Below are 20118 nucleotides of genomic sequence, written 5' to 3' on the forward strand. Positions count from 1 at the left end.
AACACACTAGACCTTTCGTACGGAACAAACTTTGAAACAAATTTAAAATAATTCGCATAGAATTCTTTATTAGTATAACTACGTATAATTAGGGGCTCAATATGAAAAATGTTACGAATTGTTAATGGTGGAGACACTCTCTCAACATTTTGAGAAATGTCTAAATTATATAGAAGTGTCTCATATCATCTTTAAAACTTCTATCATCTGCCATTGTCTTACTAAGTAAGTCAATATTAGCATTCAGCATGTAATGTATTTGATGTAACCAATGTCATTAGAATCTACTCAGAAATCGAAAGTAATAATATACGACCTATTATGTACCAAGCTTTAGCACAATTAGAATATATCGAAGATTTCCGTTGAAATAATATAGTTATAGTTTAGTGTTCTGTTTAGAATTGTATTTAATATCACGTCAATTCTATTTAGAAGAATTAATAAGATTCAACAGAATAATAACTGCAATTATCTTTATGAGAAAGTATTAAATGATAAATATTCCATGCCAAAGCAAATATGTGGATATGTATATTAGAAGTATTGTTTCTGAAAATTGTATATTGTTTAGCGAACTTGACTTTCAAAGCCATTGTGAATATTGAAAATATGTGACTGTGTGTACCATCAAACGTGTTCGATAAATGTCTTTCCGTATAACAAATATTTAATATTATGAATTAAACAATTAATAACTACATCCTGGAAGAATCATTCTTTGTGGCACATTGTCAGCACGAAAGTGGTAAAGCAGACCTATAAGCTATTTTTTTCTTAGCCAAAGACATGTTTTCCTTGACACTCGCAATAATTTGGATTTTACATTCTTCCAGTAAGTGAAAATATATTGATGAACTCTTTTATATGTTTTACATAAGAATTAAATAATTATCTTAACATATTAAAATACTACAACGAATTACACTCACTTCTTACGAGCACTTATGAATTGATATTAAAGATTGAATGCACTTTTTCTTTAGCAACGAAAATGAAATTTCTCATCTACATTCTTTATATGCGTTCATGTGATTTACTTAAGTGCATATATAAAGAAACATAAACTATTGCGTAGTAGAGGGAATTCAATTTAAGTCAGGAATTATGTTGTTATGAGTATCCTAGGCCTGCGTAGGTTATGAAATATGCCTTAGCGTGATGCCAGTTATTACAACATCGAGTGAAATTGTCACCCAACTCTAACCTAAAAACTTACAAGGGCCGAGGACAGTAAATACAAGTCCAAGAATTATTAAAGTGTATTTGGTGATCTTAGTCACACTAGCAATATCCAAGTTATTAATTGGGATGATTTTTGCATGTAATAATGGTCGCAAAACTGCACGTAGTACAAGATCTAACCAATGAAAAGTATGATCTTTGCGAAGAAGTTAAAATGATATATGAGTTACAGGTTTTAACCAAAAATGTTAAAATATTGTTTAATGCGTACAGAAGTAGACTACTGTAAAATTGGCAGTCCATTTTTTTTAAAAAAAAAAGAACACACTAGCACTTATGTCGCACAGTATCATGCTCCACAGTAGCACATTCACTGAAGGAGAGTCCTATTTTGCCCCACTGGCAACTATTTTCCGTTAGGTTGGCATCCTCATATTTGCAGCTCCAACTGGGGGATGTAGAATATATTAGTAGGGCACCAAAGAAGAGTGTAACCACGTTCTTTCCTCCAAAGAGACCAGTTCTCGTGTGAATAATGATTCTGGACGTAAACTCATTTCGGAAGAATTATGAAATCTCAATTAAATCAAGCACATATTCTACCATGCCAATTGTGGTTATCTTCCGTTCTTGTGTAGGAAAGTAAAATGTACATGGCTATAGAGACCGTGTGATTCTTTAAGGCATTAATTTCACTGGTAAAAATTATTCTGTTAATTTACTCCTTAACATGCAGCATTTAAAAGGTTTCGTCTTTCCATCTTCTTCTTTATCAGTAATAATGTCTGACTGCATCTAACGAGGCAAATCTCTGAGAACTTGAACATAAAATTGTATACAGCACGTGGACCAATTCGGCTATTTTCTAGACGTTAAATGCACTAATCACTTTAGGGATACGACTATTTTCTATACTTTAAATGCACAAATCGCGCTAGAAATACTATGGCATAATGTGGGACGCGTTTTTCAGCATGTTCCATTCAGTATTTTTCAACAGCAGTGGAGGGATAATGAATTCACAGTACTCCAACCAGATCGTAAATTTGTCAACACGATTTGGAAATGTTTTAATTCAAACAATATTGTCCATGGCGATCACATAGATTTAAAAGATAATTTACTTATTAATGTTGATTTTATATACAGGTATATTGCACTATTTTACAATCAATTTACTTCGTATTAAACGAATATATGATTCTTATAATATGAAATTGATTACAGGGAAAGAAATATAGGCGGTCAGTAAAATGGACATGCTGTACATCAAAGAACGGATGTTAGTGCTTCTTTATGAAAAGTCTCATAATTCATATATGGAAAACTATTTTCGTAAAATACATCAAACATATGTTGCTTAATTAAAAATGCAAACCAGTCTTAATTCTCACTGCAACTTATTGTGTTACAGATTGAGTAGAATATGTACCAGAGTATTCATAAGTTATGATACTGATCTGTAAATTACCAAATGCTAACTTGAACACAGGCTACTTTTTGTCTGCCTTAAAGGAGTCCACAGTACCCAATAGACACATTTTTTCGTTACAACCACTAGAAATAGCACGAATTCCACTTTGAACAACATCCCTACCCAATCATTCAAACAACCAACAAACAGCAACTGAAAGAATCCAGTAAATCGTAAGATCAGTATTTCGATCCAACACAATTGGAATGGGTGAAAGACAAAGTTCGTCTCAAATTACCAAAAATATTGCAATAAATGCAAACTTCACAATATAATCTCTTTAAGATTTAGGAAGACCTACTTTCCTGAGTACGACACTTCTGATCTGATATAACTGTATGCCACTTATTTACGAACTAATATAATAAATAAACAAACCATTTAATAAACCATTAAGTTACTATTTCGTTAGCCATTTTGTAACAGTTACCATAAAGTTTAAACTTGTGGAAATTATGAGTAGTTTTTTATTATTAAAGTTTAAAGTAACAGACACCTATTTCAAGTAAGTGTTCAGGGATATGCTAGCCCCTACTCGTAATAGCTGGTATTAAATTACTTAGTTTCCAAGGGCGCCGATTACTCTGTAAATTTGAGGTTGCGTATTCAGATGCAGAAAGCATATATATGAGGATTTTGCCTTCAAAGTGTCCCATATATTGTATATTCATAAATAGAATAGGGGGCATACATGAGATTTGGGGGGACTGGGTCCCCCAGGATCGGCGCCCTTGTTCGCTTCTAGCGGTCGTAACACAATTAAAACTAGTTTCTCTTTTTTCTAAGAAACAGCATCTGTAAAATAAAATTCCTTTTTTTTCAAACAAACATTCATTAAAATTCTCAACTAAGTACAAAATCGTATCAGGATGTCTGTGAATATCATATACAGTCTTCAAAACATTTTTAAAATATCGGTTGCATAGTCTGTTACGTGAAAAATCACATTCATACTCATTAATGTATACATAGTACGTATCGGTCTGTCAGATACTCCAATTCCAATATTTACCAGTCATTCTGAAAGTTGTTGAAAATTGTGCTGCTGCTTGGCTTCCAGGAGACGCTGTATTATAATTTAACCAAACTATAGTGTTCCAAGTGGTATTCCTTGGTATAAATCTAATGTTTTAATTTGTATATAAAGCTAATCCTAATAAAAACAAACACACATTGATGTCACTACATACACCGTTTAGATGGTGTCAAAGTTGCTTTAACATTAATTACCTGTTATTATTTATATCTTCTTTACTAATACGCATAATTGCTAACAAACTATAAGCGGAAAGCAATTGAAGGCATGAAAATGACAACCAGATAAAGAGCAAAATGCTAATTTTACAGGAGACGTAGAAAACAAAACCAGATAAAAATATTAACTCAGTGAGAGTGATAACAAGGTAAAGACCAAAGAATACTTACTTATATCCATTATAATTGCTACAACGTGGTTGAAATTAAGTGTAACTCTTAACTGTACAAGATACTTATAGTTAACAATAAAACAATCTTTATTTTTATTATTATTACAGAACGTCATTACAGAAAGACAAAAATGCAAATGTCTCACTGAAAATGTCTGCTAATCGTTCAGATCTGTATCAGTACCACTCGTGTTATTTTCAATTTCTACACAGTGAATATTGGAATACCATCCTTTATAAAAGTCTAGAACATATTTGGAACACAATTTGCGCACATCTTGCAACTTCTTTGCGCTAATTGGAAGGGAGTTGTAGTAAGCTCGAGGTGCGTCGCTCAGGTTTACTTCACTAATGTCTGCAATCTTCTTGACTCCAACAAAACAATCATATTCTATTTCCGGAGAGTGTCCACAGGATACACAAATGTTTTGGTCTTTATACTGGAAAACCTTGTAAGTAGAGATTTTGAACGCCTTGTCCGCATTCTTTATGTTCCTAACGAACCAAGGTGTCAAGAAATTATGAAAGTCCTTGACCATGTTTTGCTGAACTTTTATGACGCGAAACTTTTTGGATGCTCTCTGAACAAGCGAATACTATTCCTCCGGTATATATACATACTCTTTTTGGCGTCTGAGCTTTTCAATCTGTGCAACCTGTCTGTCACATGGGAGAAACGAGTGTCCTCGTTCTGGATAGTGATGAACAATATTTTCAAATTTCTTAGTAGTAGCAAGAAAAGACAAATACTGGACAAGAGTTACGTTTTTGTTTTGTCCCCCACAGTTGTCTGTAAAAATATACAGAGATTTTACACTAGAGTCCACGAAATTTTCAATGTAATGATTAAGGAAAGACACAGTTTCATTTGCTCCGTTTTTTGCGACTGTTTCATCATACATATACATTTTTGATGTTCCTGTCTTGGCGGAATAAATGCACTGGTTATAAATCCATATTTGTCTATTGTGGAATATTTCTCCAACAGGTAGAACAGGGAGAGGGAAATTCTGCTCATAGTCTAAACATAAAACATCGACTGATGGATCTTCCTCTGCTTGCTTGCTTTTTTCTTTCAAGTCATCGTGGAATTTTTGTGCTTTTAACAAATGCACCTCTCTTTCACACTGCAATTTCATTTTATCCTCCTCTATTGCACTATCAATTTTGACTTTTAATTCGTCACAAGTAGGACACACATCACTGCGAGGTTTACCAAAAGCTAAATTGAATGTGGTGTTAAAAACATTATTATAATATTCGTACGAAATTTCTGGCTTACATTTGATCCCTTGTGAAATATTATGGAAAACCTCTGGTTCATGTTTCTCCAAGTAAAGTTCATGCATTTTTTTACAGTAAGGTCTGGTTGTAAATATTCTCTCTGAGAATATCTTCGAGAATAGTGTGACTTCCTAGTAGGAAAAGATTTGATATGGTCTACTACTTGACGAACAACATTCTCTGGCTTTTTATTAACCCTGGATCCCTCAGATTTCCCTCTCATATCCATCGGAGGCGTGCTACCGACCTTTTTGTATAAGGCAAGCCTTTCAACCCTACTTTTTTGATGCCATGTAAACTACAAAACCACTTTTACAAATTTGGTGTTCTTTACCGTCTACGTTTACGTAATATTTAAATGATGCATTTCTCTTCTCTTTAATTACAAACTCTTTTTGTGATGGATTACCCCGTCTCTTCAATATGAGGCCAGGACACCTTCGCTGGATCTCACAGAATCGTATTAGCGCTGACAGGTATGCATCTTGCAATACTTTATCATTCAGATTATTAAAGTCTGGTAGTATCTTATCCTTTGCTGAACTGGACAACTGTTGAGTGCACTTACTCTTACAAGAACAGTCTTTGGAAACACGTCCTGGCATCGACTTTCCTCTCTTAGATATGTGTGGTTTCCCGCTATTACGATTACGTTTGTGAATGTTCTGCTTCCACTTTTCCACATTTCTCCTCCGGTTTCTTGTTTTTCGCTGTATATGTATCACATCACGATCATCACATTCAGTTGGAACAAAATCTGGATCGGCATCTGAATCGACCACAAAACTATCGCTACTTAGTTCCATCACAACGCAGTACTTGTGGAACGAGGACTACAATACTCGTGTTTGTCTGAAAGTAACTACGAACAAAATGTTTGTGCTAGGCAGGGTAGCCAGAACATATTTATTCAGAAACTGAGAACGAAAACCAGATACATCCGGTCTTTGTCTGGTTCCCATTGTCAACGAAGAAACGGGTAAGTTTAAAAGCCTTCTGGTGGGGGAATGGATAAGCATACAACTCTTGTTTTTACACTCACCGATAGACCACTGAACATAGATTTCGAATATATGAAAATCTCATTTTTGAGAAATTGGTCTTTGTCTGGTTGTCATTTTCATGCCTTCAATTGAGGGTTTTCAGCGTGTAAAGGAATACCCTTCAATTAAGCAATCAACATCATTAATATAACGCAATTTATTAGTTTCGATCTACTTCCTTCAACTTAACGTATTTTTTGTGCAATTAGATGAACCAATCTAATTCCATATTCAAATTGCATACGCGAATTATACCATATTAAGCTTGCAGCATTATTTATCTACAATACCTTTTTACCTTATAAAATGTTTAGTACCAAATCTTCGTAAATAGTAAATAGCGCTGTCGATAAAAAAGGTCACTTCTGAATACTAAATATTTCCGTTCATTCAGAGTGTATTTCTAGTACAAAGCATTGTGCCCGGAAGTCTCCCGTTTCGTCATACAATCTCGTACCACCATGTTACAATTGCCAACTTCATTTATCGTTCTTCTTTATCCGAAAAACATAATAGTGATACAGTAAACTCAGAAACACAAACAGACACAAACGTGTCCATCTACAAATTAAATTTGTTTTCGTTTAGCTGAAGGGAAATTTGGAACAAATTAGTTAATAATGAATATGTTTTAATCATAGCATCCCAAATACTTAGCCTCATGTGTATATTCAGTTTGAAGATGCATTGTGAGAGAGTTCTAAAGGTCAAAAGTGATACAAAGAAATATGAATAGCACCCAGTTCACCAGTTTCGGAAAGCTCAATCAGCTCTCCCTGCTATTATGTCATCGTTTTCTTAGTATATATAACAAAGAAACTGTGGAGGTACAATGACATGAATCCATATAAATTAATTACTGCAGACATTTCAAAGATGTAATTTGTCTTTCAAAGAATACTTAAAAAATAAATTATAAAACCCACGACGATCTTATTCAGTTATACCAAAGAAAGATCAAGTGACTTTTCATATCTTCTTTCCATTTGCTGATCATATATGTAATTCATTCACGTTTCTTTCCTCTCTTCCATCTAAAAACGAGAATCGCTATGACATATCACTTTGAAGCAACAGAAGAGTATTGTGTTAAATATGTATAATTCTTCACAAATACTATATGTATTGAACTGGTGTTATTAACTGCAGTATTGTTGAGTAGTATCGACGTATCACTACATTCAACCTAGAGTAATAAAGGTCACATTTTTACATCATTGTTAACTACTTGAAATTGTTACAAAAAAACAACAATCAGAGTGTACTATTCTAACAACGTAACTATAAACAATATTTTACTTTCTTATTATATGTATAACTTTCGTACTGTCACTATACGGTTAGAGGCTGTAAAATTTAATAATGAGTCATGGGAAGTTATACATATTGTGGCATGATATATGGCATTACATAATATTTTATACCTTTATTACAAAACGAATAATTTTCATGAAGTAATTTTATATATTAATTTAGAACACTTTGTTCAGTGTTACTAAACCACCTCATGCACGCTACTACTAATGTCTGCTATTTACTGCTCACATTACTCAATTGGAAGAAATAAATTAACCTATTTAAAATAATGTTTTGCATACATATTATATTTCTTTTCGATTTTGGAAAAAATTGTACTTTTCTAGGCTTACGGTTTATTTGTTTGGCGTACTTTTCTCTGGTAGCTGGATTATTTTAAGCTTAAGCTGAACACCAAAACTACACGAAACATATACTTACAACATAATGTAAGGGCCTAGCCACATGAGTATTCAAGGAGAATATCCTTAACTTAGTTTACTAAGGCAGTGGAGCGTATGATATAATAATTTGTGGTAAAAATCACCTCATGCTTAAAACATGCATTTACCAATAGCAAGAAAACACAAATCACTCATGAAATTTACTTTCGTACAGTTTATGAGATTCTTATGAAACTTTGGGTGATGTTTTTACATACACAGTCGGGCACAGTTCCTATAAATAATATGATACTACAATTCATAGAACAGGTTTGACGCTAATAATTACTCCAGACCGTTTGAATTGCATGCATTCGATTCAGCCAATTATAATCAATATTAATAAATTATTAAGCTTCAAAGTTTAACTTATTCGACGTAACTAACTAGATAAATGCAAAACAATAATGCACAATAATAATGGTGTTATTTATGGTTCTTTGAATTTAGTAGCAAATTTGGAGTTTGTTTATTAGAAAACGTCACATATTGATGGACTAAACTGTAAAAATCTATATATCTATACTATATAGAAGTAACTATATTACTGAAGACAGATACGAATAGCACAACTTTCCGTTGATAATCGAAATATGGTCTCTATCAACTAAAGAGAATTCCTTAAACATATTTACGAATGGCTCAAAGATGTTCTTAAATTTGGCGCTCAAAGAATAGAAATGGTTCTAAAATAATCCGTATGGTATTTTCCTAAGTCCGCATGGTGAGTTGCAAAAATATAAACTGAAATATTAAACTGTATTTGTAAAACGTTAATGCAAATTCCATCGAATTGTTAGTTTAGTCTTTTTAAATCGGTTTAGGAAACCATACAGTATATTTATTTTCTTAGTTTAATATTATGGAAATTTTGAATTAAATCTGATATGTTCTCTAATGCAAGAAAATAGGACACAGATAAAGTTTGTATAATTTAAATATTAACTTGTGTCCTGAGTAAACTCTTGCAAGACGGTGGGTTGTAATACTGCTACCTAGGGCTACTTTTAAAAGCTCCAATCTCTGGAATAGGTTTTACTTAAAGAGTCATTCAGGGGAAACCGCACACACTTGGTTAAAACCCAGAACCAAGATTCTAAGTTATCTTTAACAGTGATCAATATATAATAAACCACACACAAGCCTTTGTAAGGCAAGAAGAGTTGCAGAAACGAGAACCTAATTTTGGAGGTAAGTTAAACACGAAAAATCACATTATATTTTAATATGTTATGGTATAATATTAAAGCACTGCAGAAACGATTGTGTTTGAAAATAATATGTAATTATTAGTGGATATATTCCCATTTGAAGTAAGGTAGGTGAAGTGATAAATGCAACTCTATCTCACGTAGCTGAGAACAAAGCCTACTGATCAAAATAGCCATATGTACGAAAATTATGTTTTAGAGTCAAAATATTTATATTATTGGTGGGTTAAAACGCAAACATGTGAAAATTACCCGAAGTGAATGGTGCAAAGAATTAAAAAGTATATAGTGTAATTTAAATGTCTGATTCAAGACAATACGTACTGGTACACTTGATTGCTAGTTGAATATTTAAAATTTAATGAACTGTGAACTACGCATCGGTTGCTTTCAATACTTAATTATAAATAGCAACAAATAAGATATTTGATCACTGTTAATGATCACTTGATGATGACAAAGAGCTACATAAATATTTCCCTTTTCTTTCAGTCCAGTGGTTGGAGATATCAATGACAGACACAACGATGTTCAGGTGAACAAGAAGCAGTACAGGCAGCTTTATCCGCGATTAAAGAATGTATGAATATATATGTACTGCGAGTAGAACATTTGGAATTCAGCGAAGGGTATTGCCACACAGACTTTAGAAAAAACGGATATGAATCTAAATTAGCTTGTTCAGTTGAACTTGGTTTTGGAAAAGAGAAATTGAATCACCATATGTTAAAATTGGAGTCGAAAGATTTCCCAATTAACAATGGCAATACTAAGAGGTTTACTCATCACTATGCAGCGAAGAAAGACCTTCCCAATTCGTTCACGTTAAGGAGAATAAGTGCAGGATATGACTGGTTATATGGACTACTACCAAATCAAAATCACATCCAAATGTCAGTGTGCGAAAGGCGTAGCCACTATCGTTTGGACAAGCTTAAATTCAAGAAGAATACTTTTAAAATATTCTTGAAGCTTTGATGACTGAATCAATGGAGAGCGCCTTTTACTTTCGCATATTTTCAATTGTTATGAAACTGGATTGCATATAATTTTCAAACTAGAAAGGTATTGGCAGAAAAAGAAAAACGAACTCAAAAGTCTATTACGAGAGAGGGAAAGGAAGAGACTATAACAGTAACGGGATGCGTTACTGATAACGACTTCTACATTCCTCCTTTTATAATATCCAATGCGAGAAGAACTTAATTATGGACTAGTTCCCGTTTCGGTCATTGTCATGTCAGACTCTGGATACATGACAGATAACTTTCATATCGTGGTTGAAACATTTTTTTTAATCACAAAAATAGTGGTATCGTGCTCTTGCTATTGGATCGGTCTTCCACCCATTATAGGAATACTCAAACCATAGACTTCTGCATTCAAACTCAAATTTTCTTGCTCTTTCCTCCGCGCCACATAAAACACTAGTTGCCGCTATTAGGTACAGATATCTACAAATCCCTTAAATTTAAGTCGAAGAACAGTGCTCCTCATTTATTCGCCAAGCCACAGGAAAAACAGCAAATTGATTTAAGGACGAACAGTTGCCTTTTTTCTGTTGTATTTGAAAACTCAAGTACATTTGGAACAGCAGTAAATTTCTTCGTGGTTCTGGTATTTACCCAGTGAATCTCAACATAATACCAGTAAGTGCCTTTTGAAACTGAGAGAGAAGACCTATCCGTGGCTTTTTTCACCTTTCGTTATTTCATATTTCTCTAGTATTGATCTTTATTCCATGCATTTAGCTCTTTTACGAACATTTTCTCTATTTTTGACATGTTGTAGTTCGAAATGTTACAGTATTTTAAACTCTTCTTTATATCTTCTGTTTACTTCTAATAAATATTATAGGAATTTATCACACGTTTAATTTATAATTTGATACATGTGTGTATATTATACATATTACCGCTATGTTGGTGGAAAATGAAATTCGTAGACATCAGTTTAATTTGGACTAACAGTGCCACTTGAAACATTATAACTGATTACATAACAATAAAATCTTCTGTATGCTGTCTGGAGTTTTCATGATGAAGAGCACTTGGTAATACTTCATTCACACTTGGTAATACTTCATCAAAAGGAATAATGTATGCATATTACATCTAATGACATTATATAAAATTGGAAAGTTTCCTCTTCTGAAGGGGACGATAGCCCTGATCACCCCCTGGATTCACCCTTGCGTTACACTCCCTCTGCGCGTTGTAGAAGTTATATAAGAATTACATTCTAAGCTCTTACTTCTTGTCCTTACAACGATTTGCATATTTTTCACAGTATTGTTGTTGTTTAGGGACAAAAGTGCTATTTAAAAGAGCACAAGTTGTTAAGAAGAAGAAGAAGAAAACATATAAAGAAATACTTTAAGATTTTGTATTGTATCTATATAATCTCCTATTTTGGTTGCTATGACAACCTGTTTTATTTTGTTGATATTGTAAATAAGAAACATAGAAATATACTCCATTTTGTAGGAATTGAATTTTCGTTATTTTTAATGTTTCAAATTCGATATATATATAGATATGTACATATATTAAAGTGCATAATCGTGGCGTGTGATTCATTATAATCTTGTGCAGTTTATAAATATTAAACTATATTTGGAACTGGAAAGTGTGACGACAGAAGCATGTTACATATAGATGGTGCCGAAACGTGACCGTCGACATAAGTCAGAAGTTTCAGTAAACTATCTCATAGCCTCAAACATAACGGATTACATTTTATTGCTAAATAAAAGGAAAATATGTCATACAACCAAAATGAATATTCAAAGTGATGAGAATACCAGTACTAGAGTTGAAGATGTCAATATACCAGTAACTGTGACATGAACAGATGTGATTGATCTTATACGACAGCTAGTGCAGCAAATGAATTCCATGATACGTCAGTTGGATTCCAAGTTGGATTCTAAAATGGAACAATTAACACAACAAATAGAACAGTACACGGATACCAAAATGGAGCAAGTAACACAAAAATTGGATACAAAAGTAGAGCAAATAGCGCACCGTTCAAATACTAGACTAGATCAAATATCGGAACAGATATATACCATAAATACCAAACTGTAATTAACCGACAATAGGAAAGAACTAATTATCGATAGCTTTGGGGTGGTGAGAAGTACAGTCTGTGTATTAGAAACTCAAGTTAATGGCAATACAAACCAAATTCGGAGACTGTAACAAGAAGTACAGACCATGAAAGAGAAAATTAGTACAGCAAATTGTAATCGCGATCCGGCCAACGTAGCGTATATGGAACGAAAGAGACCTGAATCAAGACCATGTGAAGACGACAGTAATCCATCAGAATGTTATTCTGAAAGGGATGACACCGCTTCTAATATCGATTATGGAGAAAGAAGACTGCATCGAAGAAACAATACACACGTAAAACCTAGACATCTAAGGTATTTTGGTAGGACTACCAGCCTAAAGTTTAATGAAACAAAATCCTTGACTAAATTTAGCGGTAGATCTAAGGATATCCCAACTAGTACCTTAGAAATATTTGAAGAGGAATGTGACCTAATTGGTGTAATTAAGGCTAATATCCTCCAAATTTTGCCACATATTTTTTACGATCTTGTCCGCCATGGTATAAATCTATCAGATTTAACTTACGTAATTATTCAGATTTTGAAAATGCGCTTATGGCAAATTTTGAGAACGACCTTATTTTAGCAAACCGTAATGTCTGGATTATAAACGGACGTTTTGATCCTAAAGTGGACAAAATCTTATAGATTTTGTAACTTCAGCATGCAATGACTTGAAACAGATCAATTCATATTATCAGGAATCACCGTTATTTCATCAATGCGAGTATTATTACCGTTTGGACTACAGCTAATATTGATCTATTCGCAGTGTATTAATTCAATCATTTAGTTATGATAGTTGAAAATTATTAGAGTCAGTCTATGTTGCAAGGTAATACTAACTAAATTCAAGCTAACCATATTGCTGTTCGAAATATCAATGCTAGAGAACAATGTAATCATAATACAAGAAGTAATATTGGATTTTCTCGTAATGGTAATATGACCTAAATTAATTTTAGAAGAATCATAAGTAATAATCACACAGCTTTTAGGAGCAATGTAAACCACCATTCTAATTTTCCACGAACAACCTAATTTCGTACTATTTACATAAGTGGCAGAAATTTTCAAAATAGAAGCTTAGAACTGGTGAAGTTAATAACATACGGGACTGTACACAAGATTGTGCCACTCAATGCAACCTAATCGAATATTTGATAATGTAACTTGAGGTAAAGTTATGCCGTCCATCAAAACATATCCAATTAGTTTTTGTTGTGTTTCACTTTAATATTATGAATTAATTTGTGATTCGTACTTCGTTTGAATTCCAGACAGTTATATTAATGATTGCAAGAAATGCATGAGAATTAAGGATAATTTCCAATCTATATACACTCATATTTACAATTTATTTAGGTTATAGAATCGTTGTAACTTTCACTTCGCGCGCATGTTATGCAATCACACCTATGCCTGAACACAAATATTGTCTATCAAAGTTATGCCAATTAGGCGGCGATTAATGAAATATGGTATGTTGTATTTTAAGTTACACCAATTTTATTGTTATCAAGCACAAATGGTATTGCGTTAAAGAATCTATTTAGGACCTAAATAGGTAACTAACTTACCATATTTTCAACATGTCTTTCTCATTACTAACAATGAAATTTAAAATAAAATCCACTATCAGAAAATATAAGAATTATATTGGAACAATTTGAAAATAATATAGTGTTTCATGAACTTTAAGTTTTATGTCTAAATGCTATTCAAAAGTAAGGTAACCACTTATACGAAATGCTTAACGGTCTAGGATTCTTTCCTCAATTGTAATCAATTTAAGAGGTTCTATAGTTCGGGAGCCTATATACAACGATAACGTATATTTTGTATGTTCCTCGCAATATTGTTTCCATATAGGACCAAAAGTGCTATTTAAAAAAGCAGAAGCTGTTAAGAAGAAGAAGAAAACATTTAGAGAAATAATTTATCATTTTCCATTGTATGAATATAATCACTTGTTTTGGTTGCTATGACAATCTGTTTTATCTCGTTGATATGGTAACTAAGAAACATAAAACGAAGAACCATCTTGTAAGAATTGAATTTTCATTATTTTTAATGTGTCAAATTCGATATATATTGCACAATATACATATAATTGTGGTATATCAGGTGCATAATCATGGTGTTTGATTCATTATAATCTTGTACACCTTATAAATACTAAACTATATTTCGAACAGGGGACTGCAACTACTGAAGCACATTACATCCTTATTTTCTTTCCGCACGTTAAAAAAGATAAGAAAACACGCAAACGTGTAAAATGCTAAATATATTCATAGCACAAATCCATTTTACTTATGTAAAAAGTAAGTAAATTAAATGAATAAGCAATATATAAATCTATACAGTATATTGGTACTATATGTTTCCAGTATGATTAACGCAGTTGTGAGGTTAATAATCTATTTTCAATCCCGATACTAGTTATTTTACTTATGCCAAAATACCATTGTTTTAAATAGCGTATTGTTGAAAATTTTAAATGTCTATAAAAATATTAGCATATCACTGAATATTTATTTTTATAGATGCACTAAACATACACCACATAGGACGACCAAACCGCAAATTTATGCCACTGATTATTGGTGGTGTTCCTGTAGAGGAAGGTGAATTTCCTTTTGTGGTAAGTACAATATATTAAAATACATATAGTGAAAAAATTATTATACAGGTAAATTTTAAGAGATTATCACATCTCAAAGAAGCATTATGTATCACAATATTGTCGCTAAAAAGAGTAAAATTAATAACGAGTTATGTTTCAAATATGCCCCTTTACGTATCAAATGTGGCAATAAGAGAGGAGAAAGAGATTTTTTGAATAATTGAGCGTCTAAAGTAGATTTTTGATTCAAACACTCTTCTATCATTAAATCTTTCATGGTTAAATTTTACTACTTCCTTGATTTTTAACCCTTGTGTACTTCCAACAAATTGTTACACAGGAATTAGTATGTGGTCTTCTAGGTCCCCATCTAAATTAAGTAACTCTAAGTGTACCGAAAATAAAATTTCTCATTATATATATTAATATATAAATTTTTGTTGTTTCTTATTCGGTCTTTGAAAAAAAAATTACAGCCACTATCTGCTGATATTGAAAAATAGTAAATTCAAGTTTGTAGTACCTACAATATTAATATTTTTACCATATAGTTTTCTTCTCAATTACTATCAACTCTTTCTTTTGGTAACGTGAACATCGTATTGACATAAAATAGCAGAAACGACACAAGCAATAAAAATCGAATACGGCTCATAGAAGCTACACAAGCAGGAAGTCCAGCGGCATCACTTGTCCAAATCTCTTTCGTGCTAATTTTCAAACTCTTCTTGAGACAAAACAACAGAATTAGCCGAACAAGGACTTTCAAATCAGAAATCTCTGTTATTATATGTAAAACTGGCTCCAGATTAGTATTTACTCCAAACAAGAGAATACGTCTCATTAGTCCAACTTTATATCACTTGAAATATGGATTCATCTAAAAATTAATGGAAAAATTTCTCCGGACTATCGACTTTCTTCCCTGCTTCTTTTGTCCCAAGTATAACATGAACTATATAGTACTGTCGAGTTTTTCACGCTGACTTAAATTGTTTTCCAGATATGTCCTCCTCTTCATTTAATTTCATTTTTTTCTATGGATATCCTCTTCCATTTCGGCACTTTCTTCACTGGATATTTACAAAATTGGCTCTGATGTGTCACTTTCACCCCAGCTAAAATTGTTATCACAGTCACAGTCACCGACGTCTTCGTGTTCCAATTTTTTTAGAATATCGCTATCACTGAGCACATGTTTTCGATCTATTTTACAAAGTCCATCATAAAACGTACAGCGTGGTATGTAACTGAGTAATGTACAAAACGTAAGTAGAAGTCACGACTTCTCATTATATCATACAATATCATGAGAAACTACAAATCAGAATATATTGCAATATAACTGCAAGTGGAACCTATAAGTTTTATTTTAATTTTTGTATGTCAATGTGCTTACAAGAGGAACGTACCACGACACAATGATAGTTTTAATTGTACTATCTGTTGGCTTTGTGCTAGCTCTGGCTTTTAGTCTAAATTAAGAATGAACAGTAAATGTATACGTACATAAACATTACCATGGTGTTTTTTGAGACCCGAACACACAAAAAATGTTCCTTACGCAGAACTAAACAGACAACTGAAATGTTTAGTAGGTATATTTAGCATACTCTTGGGAAAAATACAGGAGAAAACGTAATTGTAATCACACTCGCTTCAAAGATATATCAAGGTAAATTCCTTTGTGGTCACAAGTGACCCCATGGTAGTACACAAGGGTTAGTATTGCTATTTAAATGACCCAATTGTGATATTGAAAAATGTGTTATATTTATTTTCAGCATTCCCTGAGAATAAATTCATTCTTACTCTCTATATTTGGTTTAAGTCCTGTCTCCTTTAGCCTAGCTGGCATAACCGTGGGACGTAAAACTCAAAAAATTCATTTTCATTTCTGATTTAAGTCGAAATTGGTGCTAATATAGGACTTTCGGTGTCAGTAAAGGCGTGTAATTAAAAAAAAGTTTGATTTAATAGGGGCGTAAGTGAGATTTCACCCAGTTTGAATCAAACGCATAAGTTGCTTTTAACATGCATGGTTAGCCTCCTGTCAAAATTGAAACCCAATATCTGAATTAAATGCTGCATATCACATTGCTTTAAGAAAGCAAATCACACTTCTTAAAGTTTTAACATCGTTTTTAACCAAATGTCTATTTTAGAATTACACCCTTATTCCATCAAACTTCTCAATTGTAAAAACACAAGTCCAACTTTGGGTATCTTCGGAAAAAAGTAAACCTGGTTCGAACCTCCAAGCCAGCCTTTGCACTCGGGAAAACTTTGCAGATGTGCTTTTCTTCTTTTAAATATAATAAGACTTGTTACCAAGTGTAGAAAAAAAGCAACATTGATTGAAATACTTAATGATATAATATTTCGAAACCTTGTATTAATGTCAGCAGATGCTTGTTTGTCATTTAGCTCTTCATACGTGATGGAACATTTAGATTCGTAAACGAATCTTTCCATATGTAAAAGAATGCTCAACGTTAAGACATAGAACACAATTCTCGCCTGAGTACTAAAGTAAAAGTCAAAGTAGAACAAAAACAGCTAGTTGATTTGTAGTTGATATGAATGTCATTATTATCTTGAGAACCGTTATACATGATTCGCTAAAAGCGTGTTTCCGAAAGTCCTTGTGTTAGCTCACTGGTAAGGTGTCGAATTTCACATCTTAAGGTTGCGAGTTCGATTCCCATCTGGGACAATAATTTTTGTGAAATTGTATTTTCCGCAATGCATGAAAAATTATATAAAATAATTGATTAAATACACCAGTTGTATATATATATATCACATAATCATTGCAGAACATAGTAATTATTATGTTTAAAATATAACATCTGAGATAGGTAGGTGTTCACAGTAGGTACACAAATAAATTATGTAGTGTGTTTATTTTCAGCTATATGTTATACAGTTGTAACTTCTGAATATTCTCATTACAGCATGTCATTTACATTCGTGAAATACAGTATATTCCTACGGATATAGAAAGTGTATAAACAGAGTATCCAAAGTACCAAAGAGTATTAAGATTATCGGATCCTGCTTCAAGACACATAATTTTTCCCGATCCCCTTAACGTCACTGGAAGAAACACAAATTCTCTTTAGAACGGAATGTCGTTACTTAGAGTGTCATTCTAATACGTTGAATATTCTTTTGTATATTCATCTCTCTCTCTCTCTCTCTCTCTCTCTCTCTCTCTCCCGCTTTGTTTATGTGTGTGTGTGTGTTGCGGAATATCAAAGTTAAATACACCATTTGCAAAGTATATGAGGATTACTGTCATCCAATACCAGAAATTGAAAGTCGTGTTTGGGTTGCGTGTTCATGTTAGCTCACTGGTAGAGTACGGGCTTGGCAATGAAAAGGTCTTGAGTTCAAATCCTCCAGCGATTTATCATTTTTTTTAGTAGAATTGCACGGAAATCGGATACAAGGAGTGATTTACTTCTAGAAATATTTTCAGAAGCGTTTAGGTAGCCCTGAAAAGGGCTGTTTTCGGGAGTTAAGGCGGGGACACTAATATTGTGTCCAAGACCCTTCTGAATTTATTAAACGCCCCATTCTTCTGGGCATGGAATCTATTAAATGGGTGACAAATCTATCTCCTTCCCCTACCTCCAGGCATGCTCCGGAAACAAGATGCCACATTCATCCTGAGTTCTTGGTGGATTTGCCTCAGGGCACTGTCCCTTAGAGTACGCTTCACTTCTGCCCATATATTTTCCATGGGATTGAGGTCTGCTCCACAAGGCGGCCAGTTAATTAAATCAATCTCAGGCTGCCTTGCGAACCATTCCTGAACCACACGGGAAGTATGTACTGGCGACTGGTCTTGCTGGAACTGAATTACACCATCAGGCTGAAATACTCGTACAGATGGCACCGTGATATTACTCATAATGTGTAAGTACTGAGCATTGTCCAGATGTCCTTCAATTCTGTGAAGCTGTCCTGCTCCGTGACTGGAAATCCATCACCTACATGAAATAGATACATGGCCACTACGATTGCAAGCGGCCACATACCCAGGGTCATATCGAGTGCCTCCCGGACGATACTAAAAACGGCGTCCGTCATTTGATGTTGTGAATATGGATTGATCTGAGAAAACTACGTTTTCCCAATTGCGACCAGCAAACGCCTGTGCAAACGCGAGACGGTAATTTTTGTGGTTGTCTGAGAGGTTTTTGCTTCACGGCAGCAACACGGCCACGTAACCCAGTATGACGAAGTCTTCGCAGTGCAGTATACCTACTACCAGGAAAGAGAGAAGTTTTCCTTAGCTATCAAGACGTCCTTAGTGAATCTAACCGGGCTTCGTTTACTAATCTCGCATCTTCGGCTTCGGTTGACACATGAGGACGAACCGGAGATCGTACATTAGAAGTCTGACCTCTAGCACCATATTTCCTAAACCATCGCCTTCCTGTAGAGGCCGGGACACTTACTCGCCTGCTAGCAGCAGCTGCAGAATAGCCTTCCAACTCCCATAAAGCAATTAGTGCTGTACGTCTATCCATAGTTACCAATGTTCTGAGCTGTGAGCAGGAAGCAATAAGTAAAAGCTGGTACCTGGCGTGTGATTGCTTACATGCACGACACGCCTATTGCGGGGAACGACTTGGTCAACGACTCGCGAAAGAAATCTGAAAATGGTGCGCCGTAATAATAATATTCAAAACAGTTTTTATAAAGTAATATTAATACATACGAAGAGCTGTTTAAAGAATGAATGGTTATACTGACTTTACACGTATAAAAAAATATACCATATACCAAACAGATTGATCGATATGATGATAGCTCTTTCGAGACGAACACTTTCGAAGTCCAACTTCGAGTATCTTAGGAAACAAGTAAACTAAAGCTGCTGGTTCGAACCTCCAAGCCAACCTTAGAAATCGGGAAAAAATGTAGAGAAATGTTTTTCCTTCAGTTAAATATAATACGACATGTTGAAATGATATTAAGTGTAGAAAAAAAG

The 20118-nt window shown here is 33.7% G+C and overlaps 1 protein-coding gene across 2 annotated transcripts in view; it reads left to right on the forward strand.

Moving 5' to 3' along the window:
* The first annotated feature begins 719 nt into the window (after positions 1 to 719).
* The window catches only part of LOC145683317 (trypsin-1-like), a 632151-nt gene continuing 612752 nt past the window's right edge, over positions 720 to 20118 (forward strand). For both annotated transcript variants that reach the window (XM_081754670.1, XM_081754672.1), the window contains exons 1-2: positions 720 to 835; positions 15034 to 15131. In XM_081754670.1, coding sequence (XP_081610796.1) covers positions 790 to 835; positions 15034 to 15131 — 144 coding nt within the window. In that variant the 5' untranslated portion in view covers positions 720 to 789. The remainder of the gene's footprint in view (positions 836 to 15033; positions 15132 to 20118) is intronic.

The sequence above is a fragment of the Thermobia domestica genome, chromosome 4, assembly GCF_964235325.1.
Source record: "Thermobia domestica chromosome 4, izTheDome1.hap1.1, whole genome shotgun sequence".
Classification (NCBI taxonomy): domain Eukaryota; kingdom Metazoa; phylum Arthropoda; class Insecta; order Zygentoma; family Lepismatidae; genus Thermobia; species Thermobia domestica.